Source organism: Ips typographus, linkage group LG3 (assembly GCF_016097725.1).
Source record: "Ips typographus isolate SLU linkage group LG3, UJ_Ityp_2.0, whole genome shotgun sequence".
NCBI lineage: Eukaryota > Metazoa > Arthropoda > Insecta > Coleoptera > Curculionidae > Ips > Ips typographus.
The window spans coordinates 10347686-10375681 of NC_138424.1; the positions used below are offsets into that span (position 1 = coordinate 10347686).

Sequence of the window (27996 nt, forward strand, 5' to 3'; positions counted from 1 at the left end):
ACACCCTATATATTTTTAGTTCATTTAATTCTGTTTATTTTTCCCTTTTCAACGGTGTATTACAACATATAAGTTTGTAGAGGTTAATCCTGTTATTTTAAAAAAAGGACCTTTGCTAAGCTAAAAAAAAGGCCAATATCTAAAATACCAAACAAAATCGGAAATCATATAAACTAACACATCAGAAAATTAAATATTTTTAATAAATCTTATTAAAAATCTAAGTTACAAACAGTTCTACCGTCACTTTAATAAGAAAAGTGGCCATTTCTATTTTCTTCTATTTTTAAGGTAGAAGTTAAAAAAACTGTTTATAAACGACATGAAACATGTTAATATGAATATAGCCAAATTTGGTTTCGACTGTGGGTATTTTTATACATATTATTTAGCACTTTTTTATTAAGGAAACGCTTTTTTTCTAATTACGAAGATTAACGTTTACAAACTTATATATTTTAATACACCGTTGAAATAGTAAAAATCAACAGAATTAAATGACCTAAAAATATATAGGGTGTTCCATTTAAAAAAATATAACTTAGTGTCATATGTCAGAAACTAAACGTAATAGAAAAAAACTGACTACGCCATTGGATTCTACGTCAAAACTTCTACCGGAAACCGTTTTTCCTTTTTTGATAACTTTAATAGCAAATGAAATACAGAGGATGTTCCAAAATGACCAATTTTCAAAAACCCCCCGTATCTTTGAAACAAAAGAAGTTTGCGGAGCCCACTCTTCGCCAGTCATCTCAGCTCAGAAAATGAGATCGGAACACGTATGCTACTTTTTTTCTATCTATTACCGTTTTCTCTGTACCCCGTAAAACTATCGAAAATGCAGCACCCTGTACATATTAACTAATTAAAAGTGCGAATTAAAACGTAGAAAATAAAATATGTACATCTTCTTTTTATATCATATTATTTTAATTAATAATTTTTGCTACATATTACTGTTAGTTCTTATGGCAAAACCTATTGTGACAGTGACTAATTTAAAGTAAAATTGAAGCACAATGACATCTGTGCGAGTGTGTATTGAGGATCAGATTTTGAAGATCTGGACTAAGTGAAATATTGAAGCATTCTCAAGATGTCTTTTACAGCAGTTTAAGCTTCATGGTATCTCTCTATCTCTTCAAATAACATTTTGACATTTGGAACTGTCACGTGACATTATAAATTTCTTTTTCAATTTTAAAAGTCACGTGATTCAGGATCCGTTTTGACGTAAAAAAAGTCATGTAAACTTTAAAATTAATTTTGATGATAGAAAATGGTTACGCCATCATTTTTACCTTAACAAGAGTCACGTGATTTTAAAAATATCAGTCTAAACGTAAAAACTGGTATGTGACATTTTAACCTTAAAAATAGTCACGTGATTCAGTGTATCAGTTTAAAATAAAAAAAAAACGATCACACGTGACCTTTAGGATTCTGTTTTGATGTTAAAAAAGAGTTACGTAACTTTAAAAATGTCAGTGTAAACTGAAAAATAGTCACGTGACGGTCCAAATAACATTTTTACATTTAAACTCTCACATGACATTATGAAATCCATTTTTAAGATGTGACCTTTCAAATCTGATTTCGCCATTGAAAACAGTCAGGTGACTTTTAGGATTCCGTTTTTAGACTAAAAAAAACTAGACTTTTAAAAATAAATTTGGTGATTGAAAATCGTGATGTGAACGAACATTTTCATTGTAAAAAACGTGATTTTAAAAATATCAGTTTAAAAGGAAAAACGATCACGTGACCTTTCAAATAATATTTTGACATTTAAACAGTCACGTAATATTTAGGATCCGTTTTGACGTTTAAAAAAAGTGTCACGTGACTTTTAAAATTAAATTTGATGATTGAAAATAGTCACGTGACTTTGAAAATATCAGTTTCAACTGAAAAACGGTCATTCAAACACTGGCTTTCAAATAATATTTTAACATTTACAACGGCCACACGTTTTTAAACTAACCCCGTTTCGACTGAGCATAATTCCGTTATTTGAAGAGATACAAAAAAATGTAACTAAAAAAAGTTGTTAGGAAATTGCATCTTCTACAAGACTGTATTAAAGTGTTTTTGCCGTTAAGGGCTTCCCTAAGGAGTTATAAAGCAAAAAGTGACAGGATGCATCAAACTGCTTTTTTTAACATCATTTTGACAGAAAAATAAGTTGTTTTATGTTCACTTTCAATGTAATCTAGTTAAGATGTGACGTTTCTTGTTTTTCTCGTATTATTTCAATATTTCTACATCCTGAAGAGGCTTAATGAGATTATTATTTTTCTACAAGCGTGCGCAAAGGATAATATTTCCGCACTAGGGTAGAAAAATTAAATTATGTTAATTTATGTATACATTTTAATAGTTATTTACCTAACAAGTGCGAAAAGTGGTATTTTCCCGCACAAGACTGTAATTGTAGTTATAGGGCGGAAAAGACGCTTTCCACATGTGTTAGGTACAAAATTTTTCCTACGAGTATCATTTTTTCATTGAACGAAAATGTATAGTAAAATTACTAAAATGAAAGATGATTGATTAAAAGTGTATTTTTAATTGAGAAATCAAATATACAGTTATGGTTTTTTGATTTAAATGTTTTTTTTTTGAAAAATAAAATAAGTGCTGGAAAAGTAACTTATCCACACTAATGCGGTAAAGTTACTTTTCCGCACTCATTTTTTCTTCGCTTAAACATTTCATAAACAGGTTGGTAAAGATTGGTATTTTTGCTCTACACATATAAACTTCAAAATTGCAGGTTTATTATTCATTTATTGTAAATTAATCTTTCATTGCAGAAAAGTACCTTTTTCGACTTTGAAAGTACCTCATGTACGCTTCCATTTAAAAGCAGAAAGTGGTTATTTGCCGCGCGAGAGCATAAAGTGAATCGTTTTCTGCTCTAGAGCGTTTTCGCTTTCTACTAACAATCTACTCACCAACTTTTTCGGCGTTTTCATAACAACGCTTCACATGATTGCAGCGTTCGGCTTCGCCTCAAGCGGCAAATATGTACTTTCCGCTCTTAATATAAAATATACTATTACCGCACTAGTGTGAAAAAATACTTCTTCCCGCACTCAAATGAGTGCGGAAAGTGCACTTTACCGCACCCGAGTTGAAAAAATTATTATACCATATAATAATTGTTTATTAATTATTAATATTAGTAACACGTTTAAAGGTAATTCATCACATCAATAACCCATTTATGGTAATCAAGTTTTATTTTTGTACTTAATATTTTTAATGTGCTGTTATATTTTAGTTACATACATAATATGGATACCTATGATTAAATGAACAATCTTGTTAAATTCTCTATTATTAAAAATTTATTTTCAGTTTTCACTTATCATGTATTTTCAATTATTGTTTTTTTTTCAATAATTATTGGAAAAGCTGGAAGAAAAAAATATGTTCATATCACGTGCGGAAAGTGCCTTTCCCAAACTCGACTGAGATTCGTGCGATCACTTTCCGCACTTGTTAGGAAAATAACTATTTCAGAAAACCGTGCAAAAAGTTTATATTTTTTGCATTTACGTGTTGTTAAACTCGGCTTTACCACTTTTAGTACTACTAGCACCCCCCTAAATCCGACACTGAAGATAGTATATAAAAAATAAAAATCCTAACCAATTTATTAAATAATGTGTATCGTACATTCCTACATTATGAAACTAGTAAGCTTCCTGGGTATTGTAGGTTTGCCTAAAACTATTTGTGCAACAATTTGAATTCCGGGTAGAAGCAATTATTAAAGTCGGCTTTCCGGAGCCTTGATGCTTATTAAAATGGCGACTTCCTGTGCGTGAAACGCCAAAGTTTAAACTACTAATAAACTTCAGTTCACACCGGTACTTTGTAAACTAAGTTGACTTAATCGGATTAAGCCTTGAGCCGGGGCCTTGTTCGGGATGATGCAATGCATCTCGGGCCAGCAAAACGAAATGCCGGCGGGCAATTTGTTATGAGAGAGTTGGTTCTCTGATAACCGACTTAACAAAGCAAATAAAGTGTACGTTATCGTTTTGAGGTGGGTAATGTTTACCCGTACAAAGATTCCATTAATATTCAAATCGCTTAAAGTAATCCACTTAATTCACTTAGAAGGAAAAGTTTCATAACTTTCTCAGTTTGCACGTAATAGATTTGATTACGTGTTGAGAAATTTTAGGGCTCGTTTAAACGCAGCAGTTCTATAATCAGTTTATGACCAAATCTAGGAAATGAACAATGAAAACCCGAGCTCATTGTCTACAGCGGAATTCAGTTTAAATAGTTGAAAGTTTGGTCTTTTACACGTAATAAATTTCAGTAATAATGTGTGTTCGCGGGTTTCATGGTATTTACTAGCGGCATTCTGATACATGACGTATTTTGGGAACGTTTTTCAAACTTTGCGGCTCATCAACTCCAAAGTTGGTAAGAATCAACGTACCACCCACGTATTTGCCAAAAACAGAGAAAGTAATTAGATGACGTAATAGCTCTCAACGCAAATCCCAGAACAGGAGCATTCCCCACATACTTCGGCAACAACTAAGAATTTAATATACGTATATCAAAATACGCTTCACGTCACAATATAAAACAATTTTCTTAGTGAGGGGGGGGAGTATTATTTCTAAGGAATTTCAGGATTATTAAATTCACTTTTGTTTGCGTAATGAAGGGGATATTATTTGATGGAAGATCGCAAACGTTGTCGTGCACGTCTCAATTTAAAACTTACTTTAGTTGAAAAAATTACTTATTTTAGTTTCACATAAAAGCTTTTTTGTTAACTGTCTCTTTCGCTGTTGACACCTTCCGGTAAAATCAAAAGTATCTGACATCTTTATATCAAGAAAAGAAGAAATAAAAAATGAAATACAAAGAAACTGCAAATTTTCAATTTAAGTCATAAAAAAATAAAAATTAAATAAGAACTTTTGGCAATATTTTTAACTGCTACAATTAATATACAGGATGGTCCAGTTTTAAATGTCAATCTTTTAAATCGGTTTTTTGTTATAACTGTCAGATCGTTGGGGTAATTTTGAGCAAGTTTGTAACAAGTATAAATTGACTTAAGAAGCTTAAAAAATGTTGTTGTAGCCAGTTTTCATAGTTTCCGCACACATTGGAGAACTTTAGTGTTGAAAATGGACTTAGAAATCAATAAATCTACTTTGAAACAATAAAAATTGACTTGAGAAGCTTAAAAATTGTCTTTGTAACCAGTTTCATAGTTTCCGGACAAATTAAAAGACCATCAGTATTGAAAATTAACTTGTAGACATGAAAAACTACTTTTTCTAGAAATTTTGACTACAAATTCACACATTTAAACCTTGAAAATTCACTTGGACACTAAAAAGTAACTGAACCAATAGAAAGTGACAACAGAAGCTTAAAATTTACATTTGAAATAAGTTCTCATAATTTGAAGACAAACTTCAATATTTTAGTCTTTAAGTTCATACGAGTTGGCTTCAAGACCATCTTCACCAAGTTTATGACATTGCAGACTTATAAAACAATTTTTACATTTTCCATAGGCTTATAAATGTAATTTCAAGCCTTTTCACTATTAAATTGACTTGTAGACAACTCAGTGCTAAAAATTCGAGCATTTATTAAAAATCTAGTCTAGTTTTAGTGCGCTAAGGCGGTTTTTAGTTTAAAAAATCGAGATTCAAGACTATCTTCACAAAGTTTTTGACTTATCAGGACTGAAAGCAAGTTTCTACCCTGTCTATAGTCTTGAAAATATAATTTCAAGCTTCTTCACTATTAAATTGACCTCTACACTCATCGGTGCAAAAAACTGGAACGTTTCTAGGAAATTTAGACTGTTTTTAGTGCTTTTAAAACTGAAAAATCTTGTTTAAGACTATCTATAATACTAAAAGTCAAGTTTCAGACTCTTTAATAATGAAAGTAAAAAAGTTTGGCACTAAATGCTACGATATTAGTCTTGGAAGCTAATTTTTAGAAATGAATTAGTCCGAAAATTAAATTTGGACTGTTTCGAGTATTTAATTGAATTCTAGACTTAATTCAGTCAGGAAAATGGAGTTGTACACCAACTAAAGTCTTGAAAATACAGTTTTGGACTTTCTTCAGTCTTAGTAAAGTAATTTCTAGCCTTAAAAGTACTTTTAGACTATTTTTAGTAGTAAAAAATTAGTATTATGCGCAACAATTTTTGTCTTGATTTCCGGACTGTTTTTAGTGCTTGAAATGCAGTTTCAGACAATTCAGAATGAAATTTGGAGGACTGTATCTTCTTCAATTTTTTGCGCTTTTCAGGAAAATTACATAATGCATGTCATCTTATCTTTTGATGGACTATCAAGTGGTAAATTATTGACATGGACCACCCTGTATTGCCTGGAAATGTGATACTAGTGGTTTTGTGTGACAATTTCTTTTTTTATTTCCTATTTCTTCTTTTCTTGATATAAATAATAAACTAATCCTCAAAAAGAAAAAGAAAGCTACATGTTTGGTCCTTTTTGAGCGGCTGTTTTCTCAAAAAGGTATTTTCTTTTTTTTCTGATGACCTAAATGATCTTTTTGAAAGTTTGCACGAATCCGAGTATACAGGGTGTGACTGAGGTGTAGTCAAAAAGTGAATTCGGTTAAGGCCATTTCTCGCAAAAATATTTTTAGGATTTCACAAAAACCTTAATCGAGTCTTGTGGTCAATATCTCTAGACGTTTTCGCCAGTTTGACGATCAAAGTCGAGTGAATCAATTTGAAGAAACAGCCGCTCAAAAAAGATCAAAAATTGGTTCAATTCAAAATCATCACTCAAAATTGGTAAAAATCGTAAAAGTCTATGTTCTTAGCTAAATTTACGATAGTTTTTGATATTCTAGCCAAGTCCATTGGTATCTGCTAATATTTTTCTGTTTAGCATAATCTTTCCTACGCCCTTTTGGCCAGGTCCGGTCAAAAAATTTGTAATCTTTAAAGAATCTCAAAAAACGCTTAAAATTGGTAAAAATTGGCATTATTTGAGGTCTCCTGACCATCCTAAAACCTCACCTTGACAAAAACATGGGAAATTTTCCCACCCACAATATAAACCAAATTTTGGCAAAAAATGCGATTTCCCTGAGCTTATGCCAATTTTTTCTGAAATCTCCCAATGACCGTTTCCGACTATTTGGGACCGAAGGAACCCGGGACAAAACTTTTTGTCCATGGGACCAAACACAACCCAAATAGAGTATAATCAAACAAAACGACGTTTGACGTTTAATGACACATTTATTATATTCAAAACTGTTACCTATTTCATTGCTACGTCATCATGTTTTTGTTTGATTTTTACATAAATTATATGTTTGCATATTTGGCAAACCCAAACTCATCATAAGTTCAATACAACCATACACTTAATTTGCTGAATATCAACTTTTAAATATTACACATTTTTGAAAACATATTAATATTTAAATATGAAGCAAAGTATTTTTACCACTTTTTATTACTTGGTGTCATAATTTGAAACTGAATGTAGACAAACCAAATCGCGGATAATGAGAAATCGTCTCGTCGTGACTGTAATTTTTAACTTAAACTTAAAGTGACAAGTTGCTGATCACACCATCAATTTTACCAAAAAATCACCAATTTCAAGGGCTTTCAAAGGGCTTAATAGCAAATTGAATAACACATCTTTGAATATAGCTTCAATCTAAACTATTTCGGAATCTCATTAACCTTTCAGCCGTTTGGAAGCTCGCCAATTAAAACCTAGAAAAGCTTTCAAGACTTACTCCTGGGCTTTTCGCCATTAAATTGTTCTAGTGGAGTTTCCTTCCTGATTGCATCCATTTACATTTTAGATTGTCTAGTAAATAAGCCCGGCTAATGCATTTGCCGTAGATATGTAAGTTTTAACTAAGTAGAGTCACTCATAAATACTTTTACCTACTACCTCAGTGTAAATAGCTAATTACGCATAGATTCCTATTACGTAATGACCTTCTTTACGTACAGTTGTTGTTTTCTATTGGATATATATTATAAAGCTGTAAAAAAACGTTTTAAAATCGGCCAAAAACTAACTAGAAAATTGATTTTATTTTCAATTATTGCTTTATCAAAGTATACTAGATAGAGATCATCGCATTGTTTATACAGTTTTAAAGTTTTAAGCATAAATTTCGTTTCGTCTAGAATACCATCTGCAATAGCAAACATAATATTCTAAATTATATAAGTTGTGAAAGCATGACTTTACACTTGGTCGTAGGTAAAGTATAGTATCTCATGGAATTACATACTCTACAAACTTTTTCCATATCGTGCGTAAAATGCTTCTTACAACACTAGTTAGGTAATATATTATTACCTACGACGTCAGTGTAAAAACTACGCATAGTTTGTCGTTAAATAATGACCCTCTTTAAGCACAGTGTTGTAAAGAAACATGTTACTTTATCAGGGTATATTAGATGCTGATCATCTCGAAATGCATACAGTTTGAAATAATTACCAGGTTGTCTAGAATATCATCTGCAATAGCAAACACATTAATGAACTGAACTGAGGAGTTTAATAGCAGTAATGTAAAAAAAGCAAGAAAAGATATATTTTTTTGTGAAAAATGAAAACCTATAATTAGTACAAAAATTATGTTAATACGTTAAAAATTGTCTTTTTTTGGATGAAAAAAAAATTACTCTTAATTATATGTATGTTGTAAAAACAGGACTTTACAGTTTATCGTAGGTAAAGTACACACACGTCAGATCTGCTTTAAAGCATCAATTCGTGCGTAAAATGCTTCTTACAGCACTAATTGCGTAATATACTATGAAGCATACGTTTGATAGTGTTCTCTTAGAAAAAAATTACTTCTGACAGAACACATCCTTGTTCCTAATAAAGTGCCCATAACTTAAAGCGGTATTGAAGCTTATCTAAATGCAATAATTAATTGGGCACCGCCAAATTCAGTCACATGTAATTAGGCTTATCACCTTACCCGTGTACGCGCTACTGCTTTCCAGCTTGGATCTGCAGCTGGATAATGCTATTCCGGAACTTGGTAACGCTTTATAGGATTACGGAACCATTTCGGATAGATTTGATTAAATGTAGTGACTTAATGCGGTTATGTCCTGGGCTTTTGTTACGAAAGGTCCGTAAACTTTCGGATGAATGGAATGAAAAAGAACGACACCCCGAAATGCTTGCCAAGTGTAGACAAAGAAGATTTTGGTCGTAACTATCTAAAAGACGAGTTTATTTGGAGATTAACAGCTACTCGGAATTATCTGAGAGTATCTCGGAACTGTGAAATCTAATTACTGATTTAATCTAAAAGTTGATGCTATAGTCTGGGAGTTCGATGGAATTATTTAACTATCACAAATTTAAAGTTCATTATTTGTTACTTTTGTAGTTTTATAAGAAGTCTACTTTAACAATATTCGTGATACTTTGGTTAAGTGTTTTTGTATCTGTTCATTTGGTCACTTAAAAATTAAGACATTTTCTATACGGCATGTAAGAAAAAAACGCGCAGCAAAATAATATCAACAGTAATATCTTCTTCTTCTTATGCTGCGTGTCCATTAATGGATGTTTGCGATCACATTTGTCTACTCTTCCGTATTACGTAAGGTATGCCTTAGTTCTTGCATTGTCCTCAGTCCTGTACACTGCCTAACGTTGCGGAGCCATGACATCTTTTTCCTGTCGATTCCTCTCGTTTCCTCAATCTTCCCCTCAATTATCAATTGCAGGAATTGGAACAGTTCGCGGTCTTTATTGATTTTTCTCAAGACCTCGTTTTGGTTCTTCTTGCAGTCGACGGAATCCTGAGTACACCAGTACCTCAGTACACTCAGTTCCAGCTTGTTCATAGTGCTCACCTTCAGTGTCCATCCATCCATGCCATAAAGCAACACTGTCCAGACATAGCATTTGACAAATCTAATTCTCAAGCCAAAATCGAAATCAGTATTGGTGATTGGAGATATTGGTGAACACTTTTTGGAATTTCATGAACGCACTGCGGGCTCTTTCAATCCGGCATCTGATTTCTGTGTCTGATTCCCAGTTTTCACACAACCACGTTCCTAGATTTTTAAGTTATTTACTCGCTCTATTGGTTGATTCACATACGTTAGGCTTGAGTTTTGAAATTCTTGTGGTTTTCGAGTCTTCTTGGTGTTGATATTGAGGCCCATGTTCTTACTGCATTCCCCGACAGTCCCAAGCATATCCCGCAAATCCTCCATGTTATCTGCAATTAGAACTGTGTCGTCCGCATAACGAATATTGTTGACCCATACACCATTCACCTTAACGCCCACGTTGCCTTCTTCTAGGGCTTCAGAATATAAATTAAGAGAAGTGGGGAGAGAACACACCCTTGTCTGACCCCTCTACAAATTGGTCTTGCTTCTATGAGATCGTTACAAACTCTGACTTCAGCCATTTGGTTCCAGTATAGGCTTTGAATGCAGCGGATATCTTTTTGGTCTATGTCCAATCTGTTTAGGATTTGGATCAGTTTATGATATTGCACTCTGTCGAACGCCTTTTCATAATCGATGACACATTATGTCCTTTCTCTGTTCGTTGCAGTTCTGAATGAGAAACTTGAGTCGCAACTAATGCTTCTCTCGTGTCTAAATCCAAATTGTGTGGATCCGATGTTTCTTTCGCACTTTATTGATATTCTGTAGTGGACAATCTTAAGGAATATCTTCAGTGTGTGACTCATGAGGCTGATTAGTCTGTGGTCCTCACATTTTGTTGCATTTGATGTTAACGATTTGGCGGGATATTCGCCTGTGTTATAGATTTGATTAAATATCGTCTGAAGAACTGTGATGCTTTTGTCGTCCAATAGTTTGAGCAACTCTACAGGTAAGCGGTCTGGGCCAATCGCCTTTCTATCTTTGGATGTATTGATCGCTCTTATAATTTCCTCTTTTGTGATGGGAGGTCCCGAGAGGTCTTAGTCGTCTACATTTTCAACAGCAGGTCTTTCATGGGGAAAAAGGTTGCTAATATAGTTTTCCCATATGATTTTACGCTGTTGATCATCCTGCGCTAATGAGCGCTTCTCTGATCGTTTTATACATTAGAGAATGGACTCTTTCTATATACTCCTGCCGTCTCTTTTATCTTTCTGTGTAGGTTGAAGTCATCGTGTATTCTTTGTTGTTGTTCTAGTTCTTCACACTGTTGTTCCAGCCACTCATTCTTAGCGGTTCTTATCTTCGTTCTAATGACTTTCTGGATTTTTTTTGTAGTTATCACCATTCCCTTTGTTCTTGTATCCTCTTCGTTCCTCAAACAGCGCCAGTTTCTCATCTGTCATACAATCGTGTTTTTGTGCTTTTTCTTTATGTCCTAATTCTGCCTCCGCAACATTGGTCATGGCAGCCTCCATTTCTTCCCATACGGCAACAATGTTAGCTTCCTCTACCGTCTGTCGATCTATGGTTGTCAGTATTTTCTCATTAAAGTTTTTGATAACTTTGTTTTTGGTTTCTTCATCTTTAAGTCTTTTGTAATCTATCTTTCGCTGTGGTACATGGGTTTTGATTGTCATCATTTTGATTTTGATTACCGCCATCAAGAGAACATGGTCTGAGGGCCCGGATAGGTTAGGTTAGGTTAGGTCGATCTGATTGCGGATTATGATGATGATGATGTCTGGGCGATCTCCTGGAGCCTTCCAGGTATGTATATAAGCGTCTAGGTGGCAGCTTGTACCATGTGTTTTAAAGTTTTCTTCCTGGCAGAATTGCGTAATCCTAGTCGATGATGAAAGTTCTTGTTTTTCAAATACGAAAGTTATAATCCACGATCTCAAAGTTTTGCAGGATATACTTTATAATATACCGGGTGGATCAAAAAAGCTACAAAATAGACACAAAGTTTTGTTTTTTTAAATGAATACCCCATCGTATTATTTGATATTCTGATTCCGACTATTATTTCCAATATTTTCCATATTTAATGTTGTATAACTAACATCCGCACTTTTCAAAATAATTATTTTTTCAAAACTAGATAATATTGCGAGAAGTAAAAGCTCTCAGTAACTAGAATAATAATTTTGTTCAAAACGCTACCGAAAGATTGAAGCATTTATACCGGAAATGTTTTGTCGAGAACTTTCTGTCATATAGCATTTTTTGATCCACCCAGTATATTAAAAAGGTAATTCTGCAAAACCTTGATGACGTGAACTATAACTATCCTATTTGACATTTTTTGAAAAAGTCAATAAGTTTAAGAGATAAGGTTAAGAGCAAATGTAACCAATCACCCTGTACATACATTTGACATTTAAGCTGGACACTTTGTATATTCAAGTATGAGCAATATTTAATTACAAGTCCAGTTTTACGTTCAAACATTTATTTCTGACGTAAAGTGCTTTCTTTTGCACTTCCAACCGTTTAACTTAACATGCCTCGCTGGATTGAATTTCTCAAGGGCAATTTCGGTGCATTTGTTCCCAGTGACGTCACATGGGGTGAAAAAAGCCGAATCCAGAGCTTTCCCGCATACCACACCAGACCGAACATCTGACATTGTGTATGTGGGAGCTGTTTTGTTTTATTCCCACTAGAATATCGAGCCTGCCGGAGCAAATAGACGAAATATATTTTGCTCTAAATATATTCGCTGTCACGATTTCCCATTTGCGTGCACCGTGGAAGTAAAATAAAAGCGAGGCAATCTGATTTCTGGCCCAAATCCCTGTTCTATTCTCGTGTAGTTACGGACGAAAACGAATAAATTCCAAATGCGTGCGTATATTTATGTATTGTTATTGAAATTCCTTGACTATCGGGCAAACTCAATAATAAAACACGTCAGTCAGATAGCACAAAAGGTGAAATAATGAAACTACTTACCGCTTCGGTGTGGATTGGATGTACGCTGAACATCAAACCGGCCAGGGTGGCAAACGGTGGTTTCAGCCCGGCTATACGCAAACAAACTCTGGTGAATAGCAGGCACGCTACTGCATGTAGAGCAATGTTGGTTAGATGGAACGCCACTGGATTGAGCCCAAAACATAGATAATTAGCTCTGTAAATAGAGAACAAACAATGCTAAAATTGCATTCGTGGCAACTTATGCTAAATAATACATTTGGTAATAGTTCACCTAACTACCAACATAAAACAAATGAGCAGAAATTACGGAATGATGGAGAGGGGTGTGGGGTTGGTATGCAAGGGGGCCAAATCCGCAGCTGGACATTAATTTCGTAAATTCGTAGAAATATATTATTCAGGATACGTAAACTACTTTGACGTTTAAAACGGTCCGTTTTGTGATGTTCTCGTTTATTAAATATGCTTGTCCGACTGCCCTTTGAAAATATCCATGTTAGCATAATTCCATTTTGAATTTTAATACAAGCGGTGACTTGTATGCGAAATCGCTTGGGGCGTCTTAATATTCGTTTTGGGGCCTTTAATTTGGAGCATTGTCACTGTTAAAAAGGAAATTTGTCCACTGGAGACCACTTGTCGAAAATAAAAACTTCAGCCAGACAGATAAAAAGAAACTAAATAATATGTTTTTATATCTTCAAATGGTTTGATAAAGCAGCTAGAAAATTTGTATGTCTTGTGTTTGTAAGGTTTAAAAACAAAAACAAGTTGTTTAATAGACACAATAGCATTGCATTTTTGCTAGACTGTATTTATACTTTATTAACCATTTTTCTGCTATAAAAGTGATTGACCTGTGGCGACATCAAAATGTTTAGTTGGATTACTTTAATTGAAAAACGTAATCCAATTACTTTTATTTGAACTACTAAAATTGAATTACTTTAAAAAAACATAACTAAAGTTGAAAGTAAGGAGAAGGAAGTAATTGAATAGTTACTTCCAGTAGGTAATTCAACACTTTTTTAAATAAGAAAACTGAATTAAAAGTATACGTGTACATACACTTGTTTCTGATGTTTGATAACGAAACAAATATTATTTGCAGGAAATTAACTTGATTCGACGGTCGTCGGATTGGTATAGCAATGAGCGATGTTGTCAAGTTTATTGTCAAATCAAACTTAATTTTAACCAAATTGATTCTAGAAACGACTAAAAATTTAAAAGACAGAACACTTTAACAACAACTACAATGATTCTAAAGATATATTGCAATTTAAGAAAATTCTTATATGGTTTATGAGCCTTATAGATTTAGGTTATATTTAGGAATTATGGCAATTCCAAAATTATTTTCAAGATTTATTGCCATTTCAAAAAAAATCTTGGAACATTGTTGTTGTTTTGGGAGGTTTGTAATAGTATTTATAAATATCTGGCAAATTATAAAATAGTTTTAAAAGCCAAAATCTAAACGTTTTTTAGAATTTCTGGCAATTTTTGGTAGGTTTTTAGTGCATTTCTGGAACTTAAAAGAATTCTAGAATCATTTAAGATACTTGTAGAACGCATCTGGTAATATTTGGAAGGTTTTCAATAGTATTCAGGGAAGCTGTTCAGAGGCAGTACCAATATAATTCTTTAGGAAACTGGTAGATGCTTCTGGCAGTTTTTAAGAGATTTTTAGTAGTATTTAAAAAATTCTGGTCATTTTAAAGACTTTTTCTAAGACAATTTTTGGGTATTTAGAAGGTTTTCAGTAGTATATAGAAATCACTGGCAAACTCAAAATGATTCTAGAATCCTCATTGTCGAAGACACTTGTAGAAGGCTTCTGGCAGTATTTGAAAAATGTTAACAACTATATGACTTAAAAAAATTTTTAGAATAGTCATGACACTTGTATTTGCTTCTGACAGCCTTTAGGAGATTTTTAGTAGTAATATTTAGAGATTTGTGGCAATTCCAATATTTTAACTGTTTTTCGATTTTATCGGAACATTAAGGGCATTTTTGGGAGCCTCTGGCGGTTTGAGCGAAAAGTTTTTTTATTTTTTACTATGTAGTTGTATTTGGCAATGAAATGCAAATAATTAATTATTTAACTTATTTTCAAGGATGTAGAGTTCAACGATTCGGGAGTAGTTGAATTAATTTTGACAAGGTAGTTCAACTACTAAAGGTAATTAAATTACCAACACCAATTTTAGAGTAGTTTGGAATTGTAATTTAATTACTTTTTTGAGTAATTGCGACAGCTCTGGATGTGACTCAGACGAGTAATATCTAGAGGTTTAAGTTAATTTTGTATGATCCACCCAACACTCAATTTAGGCTCAGAATTTGTAACAAATTAAAGTTACATTTTCATCTTTTCCATGACAAAAACAGATAACTAACTACTGCAGACTAGTTCTCTGAAAAAAAAGGCTGATACATTATTAAAAGTAACGGTATTTGTTATTTTTTAATCGTTCCGTGACTGACTTAAACTTTTAAAACGTTCCTACTCTTCAAATTCCAGCAAATCAGCCTTAATCAACCTGCGTAATCCAACGCGAGAATCTAATTATTAACATTTCCTTTTAGCCCGTAACCCAAATCCCACCTTGATCTGCGGGAATCAAGAAACGTCGAATCTTAATTAAAAATACGTAACACTGCCGGAATAACTTATCAGGCCAAGTTTGATTGAATTTCGGAGTTAGAACTGTTTTTTTCCCGATCAAAACGGTGCCCGTTGTTAATAAGATACTTTTCGAGAAAACTTTACTGTCGGATTAACTTATTATTAACTTTCACCGAGTGACTTTTGTGAAAGTTTGACGCCATTAAAGATGGAGCACGTAACAGATTATTGAATTCGAAAGCAATAGTCATTAAAGGTTTTTCATGTAGGATACTAGGTACTGGATTTAAGGGTGCTTTTAGGCGCTTGGATCCCTGTTACGCTGTATTGATGAACTGTAAAACTGTTTGCAGGTTTTATTCCATTGAAACACACAGTCTTGCTGATTTGACAAAAATATTGATTTGAATGAAACTTTTACCTAGAAATAGATACTTTTTTGGGGTATTACCACTAAAAATACTATACGGATTCCTTACGATAATCCGGTTTCATTTATACTTTTTAGAAACGTCTCATAATTATTCAAGAGCAATGCCGAGATGCTCATCAGATGTTTTTTCTGAGAGAGTTCTTCTTTAGTTTCATTCGATATGACATATAATTTTTTAATTTGGTCCCTTTTAAAAATAAGACATTTGAAGAAAAAAAGGCTGCTGAAGAAGAAGAAAAATCTAAGAAATTCAGAAAAAGAAGTTGCTTCTAAAAAGTCCAGAAGAGTAATACCACCTGTTGAAATGAAGAAAGACAAAATACTCAGGTTGAAGAGCTGAATGGTCTACATTTTATTCCCACCCGCAAATCGCGCCAGCATCAAGAAATCTGAAAGCGGAAGCCAAGTTACCCAAGAAAAAGAAGATTAGAATAAAAGATAACAAAAAAGACCTTAAAGACTTGGAAAAACTTGATCAAAAGAGGAGGAAAAATTAAGTACTAGAAACTCTGGATAAGGACCTTTATAAAAAACTCAAGAAGTTTAAGAAAGCCAAGCCCCTAGAAGAGAAGGAACTGAAGTTGGGTAAGAGCAAACTACCTGAACAACCACCAGATGAAGAAGGTGTAACTTTGAAGAAAGTACCTAAAGCCAAACCTGAAGAAATTCTCATTAAAGAAAAACCCATTAATCCCTAAGTCCCTCAAGTTCCAAAGAAGGAAGACAAATATATAAAGGTTCCGCCATTTGAACCTTACGACAATGAAACGGAGTCACCAGAGCTAAAGTCATTTGAATTGTCTCAGCCTGAGGAAGAAGACGAATTACCTTAAGACACTGAAAATGCTAAACAAATCAAAAAGAAGAAACCGAAGGATGTTCCTGAAACTATTAACAGAAACTACAACCAGATGTTCCGAAGCCAAAAGAGTAAGAAGTGCCTGAAATCAAATTGGAAAAAAAGCATAAACCAAAACCATCTGAAGAAGGTAAAGAAGTAATTCAAACCACAAAACAAAGAGTGTGAAGAAGTTTTCAAAGTTGGAGGAGAAACCGTAATGAAACACAACAGCATTGTGTCGTTTGAGGGACTCGACATGAAATATAAATTGATTTTCCACTAAATGAGAAGAAACCTAAAACTAAGAAGAAGGAAAATTTGTAAGTCTGAGGAAGCTCAGGTTGAAAAATTGAAGAAGAAGCTGTAAAATACAGTAGATACGTAGATAGTTGAATATAAAGACTGATGAAGTTAAAAGAAAACCTAAGAAAAAGGTGAAAAAACTCAAAGAGCCTGAAGAATTAGCGAAGATAAGATTGAAGAGCAAGCTTAGAAGTCTAGACTTCCTACCTTTTGGAGAAAAAGAATAAAAACCAGTAATCACCGAATTGGAACCAGTCTACAGGGATAATGGTGTGCGCTCTAGAAACGTTGCTGACGCCTCAAAAGTTAATCACAAAAATAAAAAGCGTGTCACCAGAATTAAAGAACTGGAGAAGATTGACAAAGAGTTTGAAGATCTGAAGAAGACACTAGAAGAAGTGGTAGACGCTTACCAAAAAAAGGAAAGCAAAGCCCAAGAAAGAGAAACTAATTCTAATCAAGATCTAGCAGAGATAAACCTAAAGAACTAAAAACCAACTGATGCTAAGTAACCTCTAAATATGGTAGTACCAAAATTATGTCTCAAGAACAAAATAGTTTGGGTAGATTTCCCACCAATGGGTGAAGTACTGCAGCCTTGGAGATGAAATTTTGATGAAGCAGAGAAGATCAAGAAGACCAAATGCAGGCAACTTAAAGACGTAGAAAAAAACGTAAAGTCTTTAGAAAAACTTGATCTAGAATTTGAAGTATTGAAGAAGCAAGAACCTGAAAATGTTGACGAAGGCGATAAATACGAACAACCTGCCAAGAAGTTCCTGAAGAAGAAGAAGCTGTTCTTGTTACAACCAGTTAGACTAAAGAAGATCTCCCACAAAGGCACTGAAGAAAAAAGTTAAAGAGTAAGTCAAGCTGAAAAAGAAGGGTGTCGAAACAAAGAATTGTTTTTTTATTTTCAAGCTACATTGGGTGTTTATGACAGTTAGGCCAAAATATAATACAGTGTTGACACATTATCTATATTATAATGAGCGTATTTTTGGATGGAAGTAAATTGAGACAAAACGAGCTTGTCGTACACACAAAATAAACATGGCTACGAATCCAATGGTTATAACCCACCCTCGTACAGATCGCGATGTTTGTTCGGGGAATAAGCGACAGGTCAAAGGCGGCCATTTGTAAAGCAAACAACCGCATCACGTTCGCTTTGGCGAGATAAACAAAATACAAACATGTAAATGTCTGTCTGCGTCGCACGCTGAATGCTTAAGCAAACGTGCGACCCGGTAACTTGTTGTTTTTCTCCTTCGAAATACTAACGCTAAATGATTTCACTTTGCTTTTGTATTCCTAAAAGCAACAGCGGAGAATTTGAGGTTTACACCGGCCACTTAACCGATCAAAACGCAAATTAACGCGGAACATGTGTAACCTGTCTATTTATACTGGTAGGAAGTGGGAGGAGTGTAAAAAAGCAGTGGTGGGGGCTGCGCATAAGATTCTGCTTGCGCGTCTTTTGTCGTGAGATTATCGTGTCTTGTTTATGATATAATTTTTTGTAAATGTTATGCAGTACTTCCTTTGTTTTTACCTGTTCATCCACAGGTTTTCTTCCATTTCTCTTCCTCGAACTTGTGTAATGATGCCTTTTCTCCAGCTTTTTCTGGGTCGCTTTTTTCTTCTCCCCTGTGGTGTCCAGTTAAGGATTTGCTTGGGTAGCCTTTCTTCTCCCATCCTCTGGACGTGTTCATACCATTTGAGTTGGGCCACGTATATTGGCTTTCGATATGCTTTGGTCCCGTAGTACACTCTGTTTAGAAGGTTGATGGCTCTACGTCTCTGGATGTTTCGGTCCCTTATTGCTTCATCCGCGGTACCGTCGTTCGTAATGTACAGGGTGCTGCATTTTCGATGGTTTTACGGGGTACAGAGAAAACGGTAATAGATAGAGAAAAAGTAGCATACGTGTTCTGATCTCTTTTTCTGAGCTGAGATGACTGGCGAAAAGTGGGCGGCGCAAACTTCTTTTGTTTCAAAGATACGGGGGGTTTTCGAAAATTGTTAATTTTTGAACCTCTTCTGTATTTCAGTTGCTCTTAAAGTTATCGAAAAAGGAAGAACGGATCACGGTAGTAGTTTTCATGTAGAATCCAATGGCGTAGTCAGTTTTTTTCTATTCCGTTTAGTTTCTGACATATGACAGTAAGTTACATTTTTTTAAATGGAACATCCTATATATTTTTACGTCATTTAATTCTGTTGATTTTTGCCTTTCCAACGGTGTATGACAACATATAAGTTGTTATTTTAAAAAAAAGACCTTTGCTAAGCTAAAAAAGACCAATATCTGAAATACCAAACAAAATCGGAAATCATATAAACTAACACATCAGAAAATTAAATATTTTTAATAAATCTTATTAAAAATCTAAGTTACAAACAGTTCTACCATCACTTTAATAAGAAAAGTGGCCATTTCTATTTTCTACTATTTTTAAGGTAGAAGTTGAAAAAACTGTTTATAAACGACATGTAACATGTTAATATGAATATAGCCAAATTTTGTTTCAACTGTGGGTATTTTTATACATATTTTTTAGCACTTTTTTGTTAAGGAAACACTTTTTTTCTAATTACCAAGATTAACGTTTACAAACTTATATGTTTTAATACACCGTTGAAAAAGTAAAAATCAACAGAATTAATGAACTAAATATATAGGGTGTTCCGTTTAAAAAAATATAACTTATTGTCATATGTCAGAAACTAAACCTAATAGAAAACTGACTACGCCATTGGATTCTACGTCAAAACTTCTACCGGAAACCGTTTTTCCTTTTTTGATAACTTTAATAGCAAATGAAATACAGAGGAGGTTCCAAAATAACCAATTTTCAAAAGCCCCCCGTATCTTTGAAACAAAAGAAGTTTGCGCAGCCCATTCTTCGCCAGTCATCTCAGCTCGGAAAAAGAGATCGGAACACGTATGCTACTTTTTTTCTATCTATTACCGTTTTCTCTGTACCCCGTAAAACCATCGAAAATGCAGCACCCTGTACACTCCCAGGTATTTATATTTGTTGCAGGGTTTTATTCTCTGTTGTGTATCTTTGAGAGGATAAGGTCTTGTTGTAGTCCGCCTATGCACATATATTCGGTTTTATTTACGTTCACTTCAAGGCCCCATTTGGTATATTCTTCAACTAATTTCCGGGTCATGTACTCCAGGTCTTCGTAGTCCTGGGCCAAAATTACTTGATCGTCTACAAAGCTCAAAGTATATAAAGTTGTGTTATTTAGTGGGATGCCCATATCTTTACACTTTCGTTTCTATGCTTTCAAAGCTTGTCAGGTGACTATACCTGTCATTAAACATCACAGCTAGTTTAGTTCGTCAAAGTGGCCCACGTTTTTCCAAACACACGAATTAAAAGCTTCTCGTTGATTGACGTTGATTTGAATGTCATTTCGAAGCTTTTCCATGTGCTTTTCCTTTTTGTTGCCACACCTAAACCCACGACTTACCTAACAGATAAACTAATAACTTTAACAGACTTATTTTTGAAAAAAACAAGAACATAACCCACGATATTACATTTTGCAAAGCCAGAAAACAATCGCATACATCATATTGGTTTTATTTACTCAGATAGCAATGAATTGATTTCCAGCTTCGTTGAAACGTTCAAACTGTAGTTGTGCATCCTCCACAATATATTAGACTATTTCCTGACCCACTTTTAGCCTCGGGCCCCATAAATATTGTTTTATATCTGCATATTTCCCCAATCACGGCAGTGTATCAACGAGCTTTCAGAACTTTCCGCTTTACGGGATATCGAGTCTATATTTGAGCTACAAACTTCCAAGAAGGTACTTGCTATTTCATTGACGGATAAAAATTGCATTTAAGCCTTTGCTTTTCTTCCTCATGGAGACATAAATATAAACTGGTGAATTCTCATTGGCTTCGAAACATCCAATTGGAAAATCCGAAATTTCAATCGAAATAAGAGTCCGAACTGCATTCCGGATTTATAAAAGATTCACGCAGTTCGGAATTAGTAATGAACCTACATGAACCTTTGTGGCGGAAATTCAACGTTATGTTTTCTGTTCTACATTCGAGACTAATTGAACGTGTTGCCACTAAAAATTGTAAGAAACTTCTTTGTTCCTGAAAGTAAATAAAGCAGTGAGTCACGAAAGTCATTCGAGTAGAAATTGCCTGCGAATGAAGCCAATCACTCAAGGCAACTATCCTGACAAACAGAATTGAATATTATAGTAATTTCTTGTAAAGTCTGATTGCTGGCTTGCTTCAGACTGTCGGCATTAGTTGAACTATGAAACTCAGCGACGCTGAAAATCTTGAATAGGTAATATCCCTAGTGCTAGGAAATTTCTTGCTGCATTCGCAATGCTACTACATTTCCTTGTTGTTCCTATTTGCATACATATATACGTATTAGACATTCGGGGTGTTCATTATGTGTTTGCAGGCGGCGGTAATAATGCGCTTTTTGATGGGCTTTAGGGGCCACGCGACGTGTTTATTATTTACAACTTTAACGTTAGTTTTACTGCACTGCAACTACATTAAATTGCTTGATATTGTTTTTGATGGTAATTTTAGATAAGCGTTAATTTATGACCAAATTATGAGGGGATTATTTGTCAAGTTGTTGTCAAGCATTCTAGGTTACAGTTAAGTTGGTCAAATGACTTTCATCAAATAGTAGTCTAGTCTGATTTTATAAAACAAAATTTAACTTTAGTATTCGTGACAAACATTTTGTTGAATTTGTTCTTTATTTACGAAATTTTTAAGCATAAATTAAGAGAATCCTTTTTCTATTGATTTAGTGCAGCAAAAATTGAAAAAATAACATTAAAGTTTTTCATTTTCAAGGTTACTTTTCAGAAAACTGTGTGGTTAAATTAGGAGATTTATAAACAGCCTTCTTTCTTAAAGTTAATGCTAAATTTATTGCTAATACTAAAGTTACAGCTAATAATTTCTTTTACAAACTAGGCTTTAGACTAGAATAATTATTCAATAATTCTTGAATAGCAGTTTTATCCTAGAATGAATATAAATACATATTCAAGAATTTGCAAATTGTCAACAGATGCTTTCTTCTTCTTCTTCTTTTTTGAGATCTGACGATCTGTTATCTTCAAGGTTGCCTCTGTATCAGCTCTTGGGAGGTGGAATGCCAGTTGTCTTTCCATCTTTTTGGTGGTCTTCCTGGTATTCTTTTGCCTACTGGTTTTCCTTCGAGGGCTATGCGAGGTAATCTGCCCACCTCCATGCGCTTCACATGCGCGTACCATTGCCTTTTCCTCTGTCTCCCCCATCTAATTACGTCCTGTACTCCGCATTGCTGTCTTACGTCCGTGTTTCTAATTCGGTCCCTTCTGGTCTTTCCGAGTATAGTTCTTAAGCTTCTCATTTCTGCCACCCTGAGCATGCTTTTAGTTTTAGTTGTTTCCTCGCGAACTTCTATGCCATATGCCATTATTGGTCGAACACATGTTTTATAGATTTTTATTTTACTGTCTTTGCGCATGTATTGGTTCGACCAGACTATTTACCTTAAACATCCTGATATAGCCGTCGCCTTGTTCACTTGACTTCTCAAGTCTTTTACCGGATCGTGGTGGCCTGAGAGTTCTATTCCAAGATATTTAAATTGTGAGACTTGTTCAATAATATCATTTCCTACAACTAGTTTGCATCTTAGCGGATCTTTTGCAAATGTTAAACTTTTGGTTTTTTCTGTAGAGATGTTCATGTTTAACTCTCGGCTGATTTGATAGAATTTATGCAATTGTCTTTGCAGATCATCTTCTGTTTCTGTTCTTCTGTTCTGATCATCAGATGCTTTCTAATTTATTAAATTTGAAATGATTTGTTTCATCATATTTTTAATGAAAATTTAGGCGTTACATAAAAATGTTAATAATATATCTGTATATATTGAATTTGTTTTTAAGAAGAAAATTGTTTCAAATTGTGTTTTTGAGGTTGAGTAAGATTTGACGCCTGCAACTGCAATTACGTGATACTTGTACGCTATTTAAATATACAGTCACGTGACAACTGTCAAAATAACGACCGAGAAACTAAAAATCACGATTTGTCTCGAATATTTTTAGAGCTTCACGGCAGAGCCAAAACTGCGCAAAGTTTGTCAGTTTTGACCTTCCTGGTCACGTGATACTAAAATACTATTTACGTAGAGAGTGACCTACGAACTTTGACGTCTGTGTCAACAATTACATGATACCGGTACACTATCTATTTAATAAGACAGTCACAGGACAACTGTCAAAATAATGACATAGAAGCTCTAAACCACGACTTGTCTCGAATACTTCAAGAAAACTGTTCCATACTTTGATTTTAAGAGCTTTCATGCACAAACTGAGCAAAGTTTGTTACTTTTGATGTTTATTGTCACGTGATGCCGAAACACTATTTTCTTATAGAGCCACGTGACAGCTGTCAAACTAATTGTCAGAAACCTATAAAATAACAGGTCTTGTTTCAAACATTGCAAGTTATCTATTGTTCTACACTGTGATTTTCACAACTTCATGAGCCGATTGGTAAAGTTTGACAGTTTTCCCGTTTATGGCAGTTGTCACGTGGTATTAAAACACCATTTTCTTAAACAATTACATGTCAACTGTCAAATTAGAGATCATGAAACTTTAAAGTACATTTTGTGTCTATCGCTGCAAGAAAATTGTTTCAAATTGTACTTTTGAGGTTGAGCACACTTTGACGTCTAGGACAGCAATCACGTGATACTGGTAGACTATTTAATTTCACACTTATGTGACAACTGTCAAAATAACGACCGAGACGCTAGAAACCACGAATACTTCAAGAAAACTATCCCATACTGTGAATTTTAGAGCTTCATGACCAAACTGTGTTAAAGTTTGTCAATTCTGACATTTCTGGCAGTTGTGACGTGATACTAGAACACTATTTACCTAGACAGTAACCTATAAACTGTCAGATTATATATCAAGAAGCTATAAAGCTCGTCGTGTTTCGAACAGTATAAAAAAATGTAGGTACTACCATAAACGTTCATATTTGCAGCTTCATATTTTGGTTGAGCAAACTTTGACGTCTGTGACAGCAATCACGTGATACTGCTACACTATTTAGTTAGACGGCCTGTCAAAATAATGGTCAAGGAGCTAAAAATCACGACTCGTGTCGAATACTTCAAGAAAACTGTTTCATACTGTGATTTAAAGAGCTTTCATGCCCAAACTGGGCAAGGATGTCAGTTTTGGTGTTTATGACAGTTGTCACGTAATACCGAAACACTATTTCCTCATATAGTCACATAGCAGCTGTCAAACTAATTGTCAGGAGCCCATAAAAAAACACGTCTTGTTTCGAATACTGCAAGTTAACTATTATTATACCCTGTGATTTTTACAGCTTCATGGACCCATTCGGCAAAGTTAGACAGGTTTGACTTTTGTGTCAACTGTCACATAAAACTCAAACACCATTTACATAGATAGTCACGTGACAATTGTTAAAATAATGATCATGGAGACCAAAATGGTGTACTGTAAATGTAATGATGATGTAAATGAATATTGCAAGAAAACTGTTTTAAACTGTGATTCTTGCATCTTTTTTCGCACACTGGACAATATATGACAGTTGTCACACGTCAGAGAACACCATTTACCTAGACAGTCACGTGACACCTGTCAACATATTACCTTAATACTATACCTTCTATGTATTCCTAATTTTAATACTCTCCAATTTCATTATATTTTCTAACTTTTGTCTTAGTTTTTGTTATCTTAACTAAACTAAAATCTGATTATTGTTTTTTTCTACGATGGTGCGCGAATGATAACATTTCCACAAAAAATTCGGTCTCAAAAGATACACTTTCCCGAACTAGCGCGGAAGGAACTGATTTTCCCGCACTAGGGTGGGAAAATTAAATTATGTTAGTTTATGTATCGTGTACTTATAAACTTACAAAATGCCAATAATTGTGTTGTCGTGAGTAAAAATAAATCATTTATACAATATAAAATAAATCACGTTTTTGTTTACAATAAAGCTCCAGGAGCCATATTTGAAAAGGAATGACTTCTAGTTAGTTCTAAGTTTTTAGTATGATATTATCATTCAAACAATACTAATGTTTATAAAAGAGAAACCCATTTTTTTGATATGATGGGCACTAATGGAGAACTTATCTTAATCTGGTAAAAACAATAAGAGCACCAAATTTAACATTTTTTAATGTCTAAACTTAGAGTTAATTTTTTCTGAGTTATCTGAGCCATCAGAAGTTAATATTCAAGACAGTACATCACACCGAACTGTAAGGTTTTTCCACCTTAAGCCTGCATCGGATTTCGAGAATTGCGGTCCTGGATGCGCTTCTAAACTTTCTCAATTAATCAGAACAGGGGCGGTGGTTGCATAACCGCTGTCTCGGTGACAATGTTTCTGAGAAGTTTAGCTTGTTCCGCCCGTTAAGAACTTTTAGATCCCGACACTAGCTTTGGAACGTTTAGAGGAAACTTTTCTTTGGCGCGCACACACACATAAAACCGAATTTTTATTACGAACCACGGAAAGTTTGTTCTGTCTGTGATGAGTGCCCTTAAATTTTACACGGGAACATTAATTTCGGCCGCAAACACGTAGCCAACGTTCCTTCGTCTCGGATCCTCAGGACGTAGCTGAAATTTGGGATTGACGTGAACAAATTGTGGGGTTAATAAAGGTGAGAACATTGCAGCGGCTTGCGAGCGGAAATGTGCAGAATGGGAAGCATTAGATTTGGCTAAGGTAATTCGTTATTCCCGGACGCGGAGCTTGAAGGACAAAGACATTAGGAAACTAGAAAATTGAAACATTTGTTCTTGCAAAAAGGGAACACCATATTATATCATTGTGTTCGTGTTAAGTATATGTCCGTGAGTATTATTTATTTCCACATATTATTATCCTGTTTGAAGTAGTAATAAAAAACAAACCTGCCCTTTGCATTGTTTGCAAGTTGTGGTTTCCCGTGATGTCCTTGACGACTTCACAGGTAGTATTGAATATTAGCCCCATAACGATTACTACTGATATTAGTCTTAGATCTACTAATATTGCTTCACCTTCCACAATCTGTGTACCTCTATTTGCAAATCCTTTTAATTGAGCTTTTTTCAGCACGTTTATTATTATGCAAGTAGTCTGTTTATTGTTCTTAACAACAATTTTTATTAATGATGATAGCTTCGTTAATTTGGACTTAAGTATCCATATGATGGTAATTTCTGAGGACAACGGGATCTGGAGTATATTCACACCATTTCTCTTTCACGTGTTTGCATTTGTATGCCACTTCCACGATTCTTCATTTTTGAAGAATGCATGCATTTGAATTCTATGTATTTCTTTATTTTCCACTTCTCCATGTGTTTCTCTATCCGTTTCATTTTAAGTTCATGTTTTATTGCTTTTACTTCTTTGTTTCGGGTACTTTGGGATTTTCTTGTGTATTGTTATTTTTAGGACTTGCACCTCTGTTTTTTGTGCTTTGTTTATATACCATGCTCAAAAAAGATGATTTTTTGTTAGATTTTAAACACTTTTTAGACCGAATTGGTGGTAAACTTACTTAAGCCCTAGGGTACTAAAGATACAGCCGTCAAGTTTTACACCTGTAATTCCAAAACAACATGATCTAACGTGGGCTTAAAATGTTAACACGTGAAGACCCTCTACAGCTATGATATGACTGGTTTCAATACATATTAATCCTCTTCCTTCTGTTTTTCGAGGTCTGTAGTCTGTATAAATAAACGAGCAATATCGCCTCTAGGATGGAGTACGGTGTGAATATTTAACAACTTTCTACACCATTTACACATGTAGTGTAGAAAATATCACTTAGATTTTAGAAAACATAAGTTGGATCTCAGGACTTAAAAATTGTATTTCAGTATCGTAAATTTGATTTCAGAAAGCGTGAGTTGTATTTCAGATTAGTCACTTGTATTTCAGAAAAGGTCTGTTGGATATTAGAATAGTTATTTTAATTTCAGAATTTGTCATGTGTATTTTGAAAAAAGTTATTTCAATTTCAGAATTTTATTATGTTTCTGTCTGGTTATTAGTCCATTTTTTTAAATTTAATATCACTTACAGAAAAAAAACCGCCCATCTGGATTATTAATTTATATAAAATATACAGAGAGCAAATTGTTCTATAGTAACAATTACAAAGCGTCAACAAGAATAACTTTGTCAATGAATACAAAATTACATCCGAATTGACATATCTTCATTTGCTAAAACTTTTAATAACTGTAGCAATGACAGCACAATTACCTTTCACTACAAAAATGTTAGTATGAAGATTTCTGACATACAACTTTAATTTTCCACATTACAAATAACCGTGTCAAAAATCCAACTGATCTTTTCTGAAATACAAGAAACTATTCTAAAATAAAATTTGCAATTTCTAAAATCAAAGTTATTATTCTAAAATTGAATATACCGTTTCTGAAATACAAGTGATATTTCTAAAATCCATCACATGGTTTCTAAAATTCAAATAACGCTTTCTAAATTACATATGTAAATGGTGTAGTCTGCCGCTCAAGTTTGTGTTCATTTTATGATTCCGAAGCTATATTGAATTTACAGGTACTGCAAGTGATGTAATAACAGACATTTTGTTTTTGGTATTTAATTCCGTTTTTAGTTTTTTTGGCTCTTATTCTTCTATAATATTTTGTTTGAAGCTTCAATACTAAGGTATTTGCACACGTCTGGTTGTTCAAGTGATTCTTAGGTTACTTATAGGTGGTCTCTTCACACAGTTGTATGTTTTCTTATAATTTTGG

The 27996-nt window shown here is 34.0% G+C and overlaps 1 protein-coding gene across 1 annotated transcript in view; it reads right to left on the reverse strand.

Moving 5' to 3' along the window:
- The window catches only part of LOC145727174 (protein O-mannosyl-transferase TMTC1-like), a 267670-nt gene that overhangs the window by 97496 nt on the left and 142178 nt on the right, over positions 1–27996 (reverse strand). Inside the window, exon 3 of the mRNA XM_081976649.1 lies at positions 12919–13096. Within this exon, the coding sequence (XP_081832775.1) occupies positions 12919–13096 (178 nt within the window). The remainder of the gene's footprint in view (positions 1–12918; positions 13097–27996) is intronic.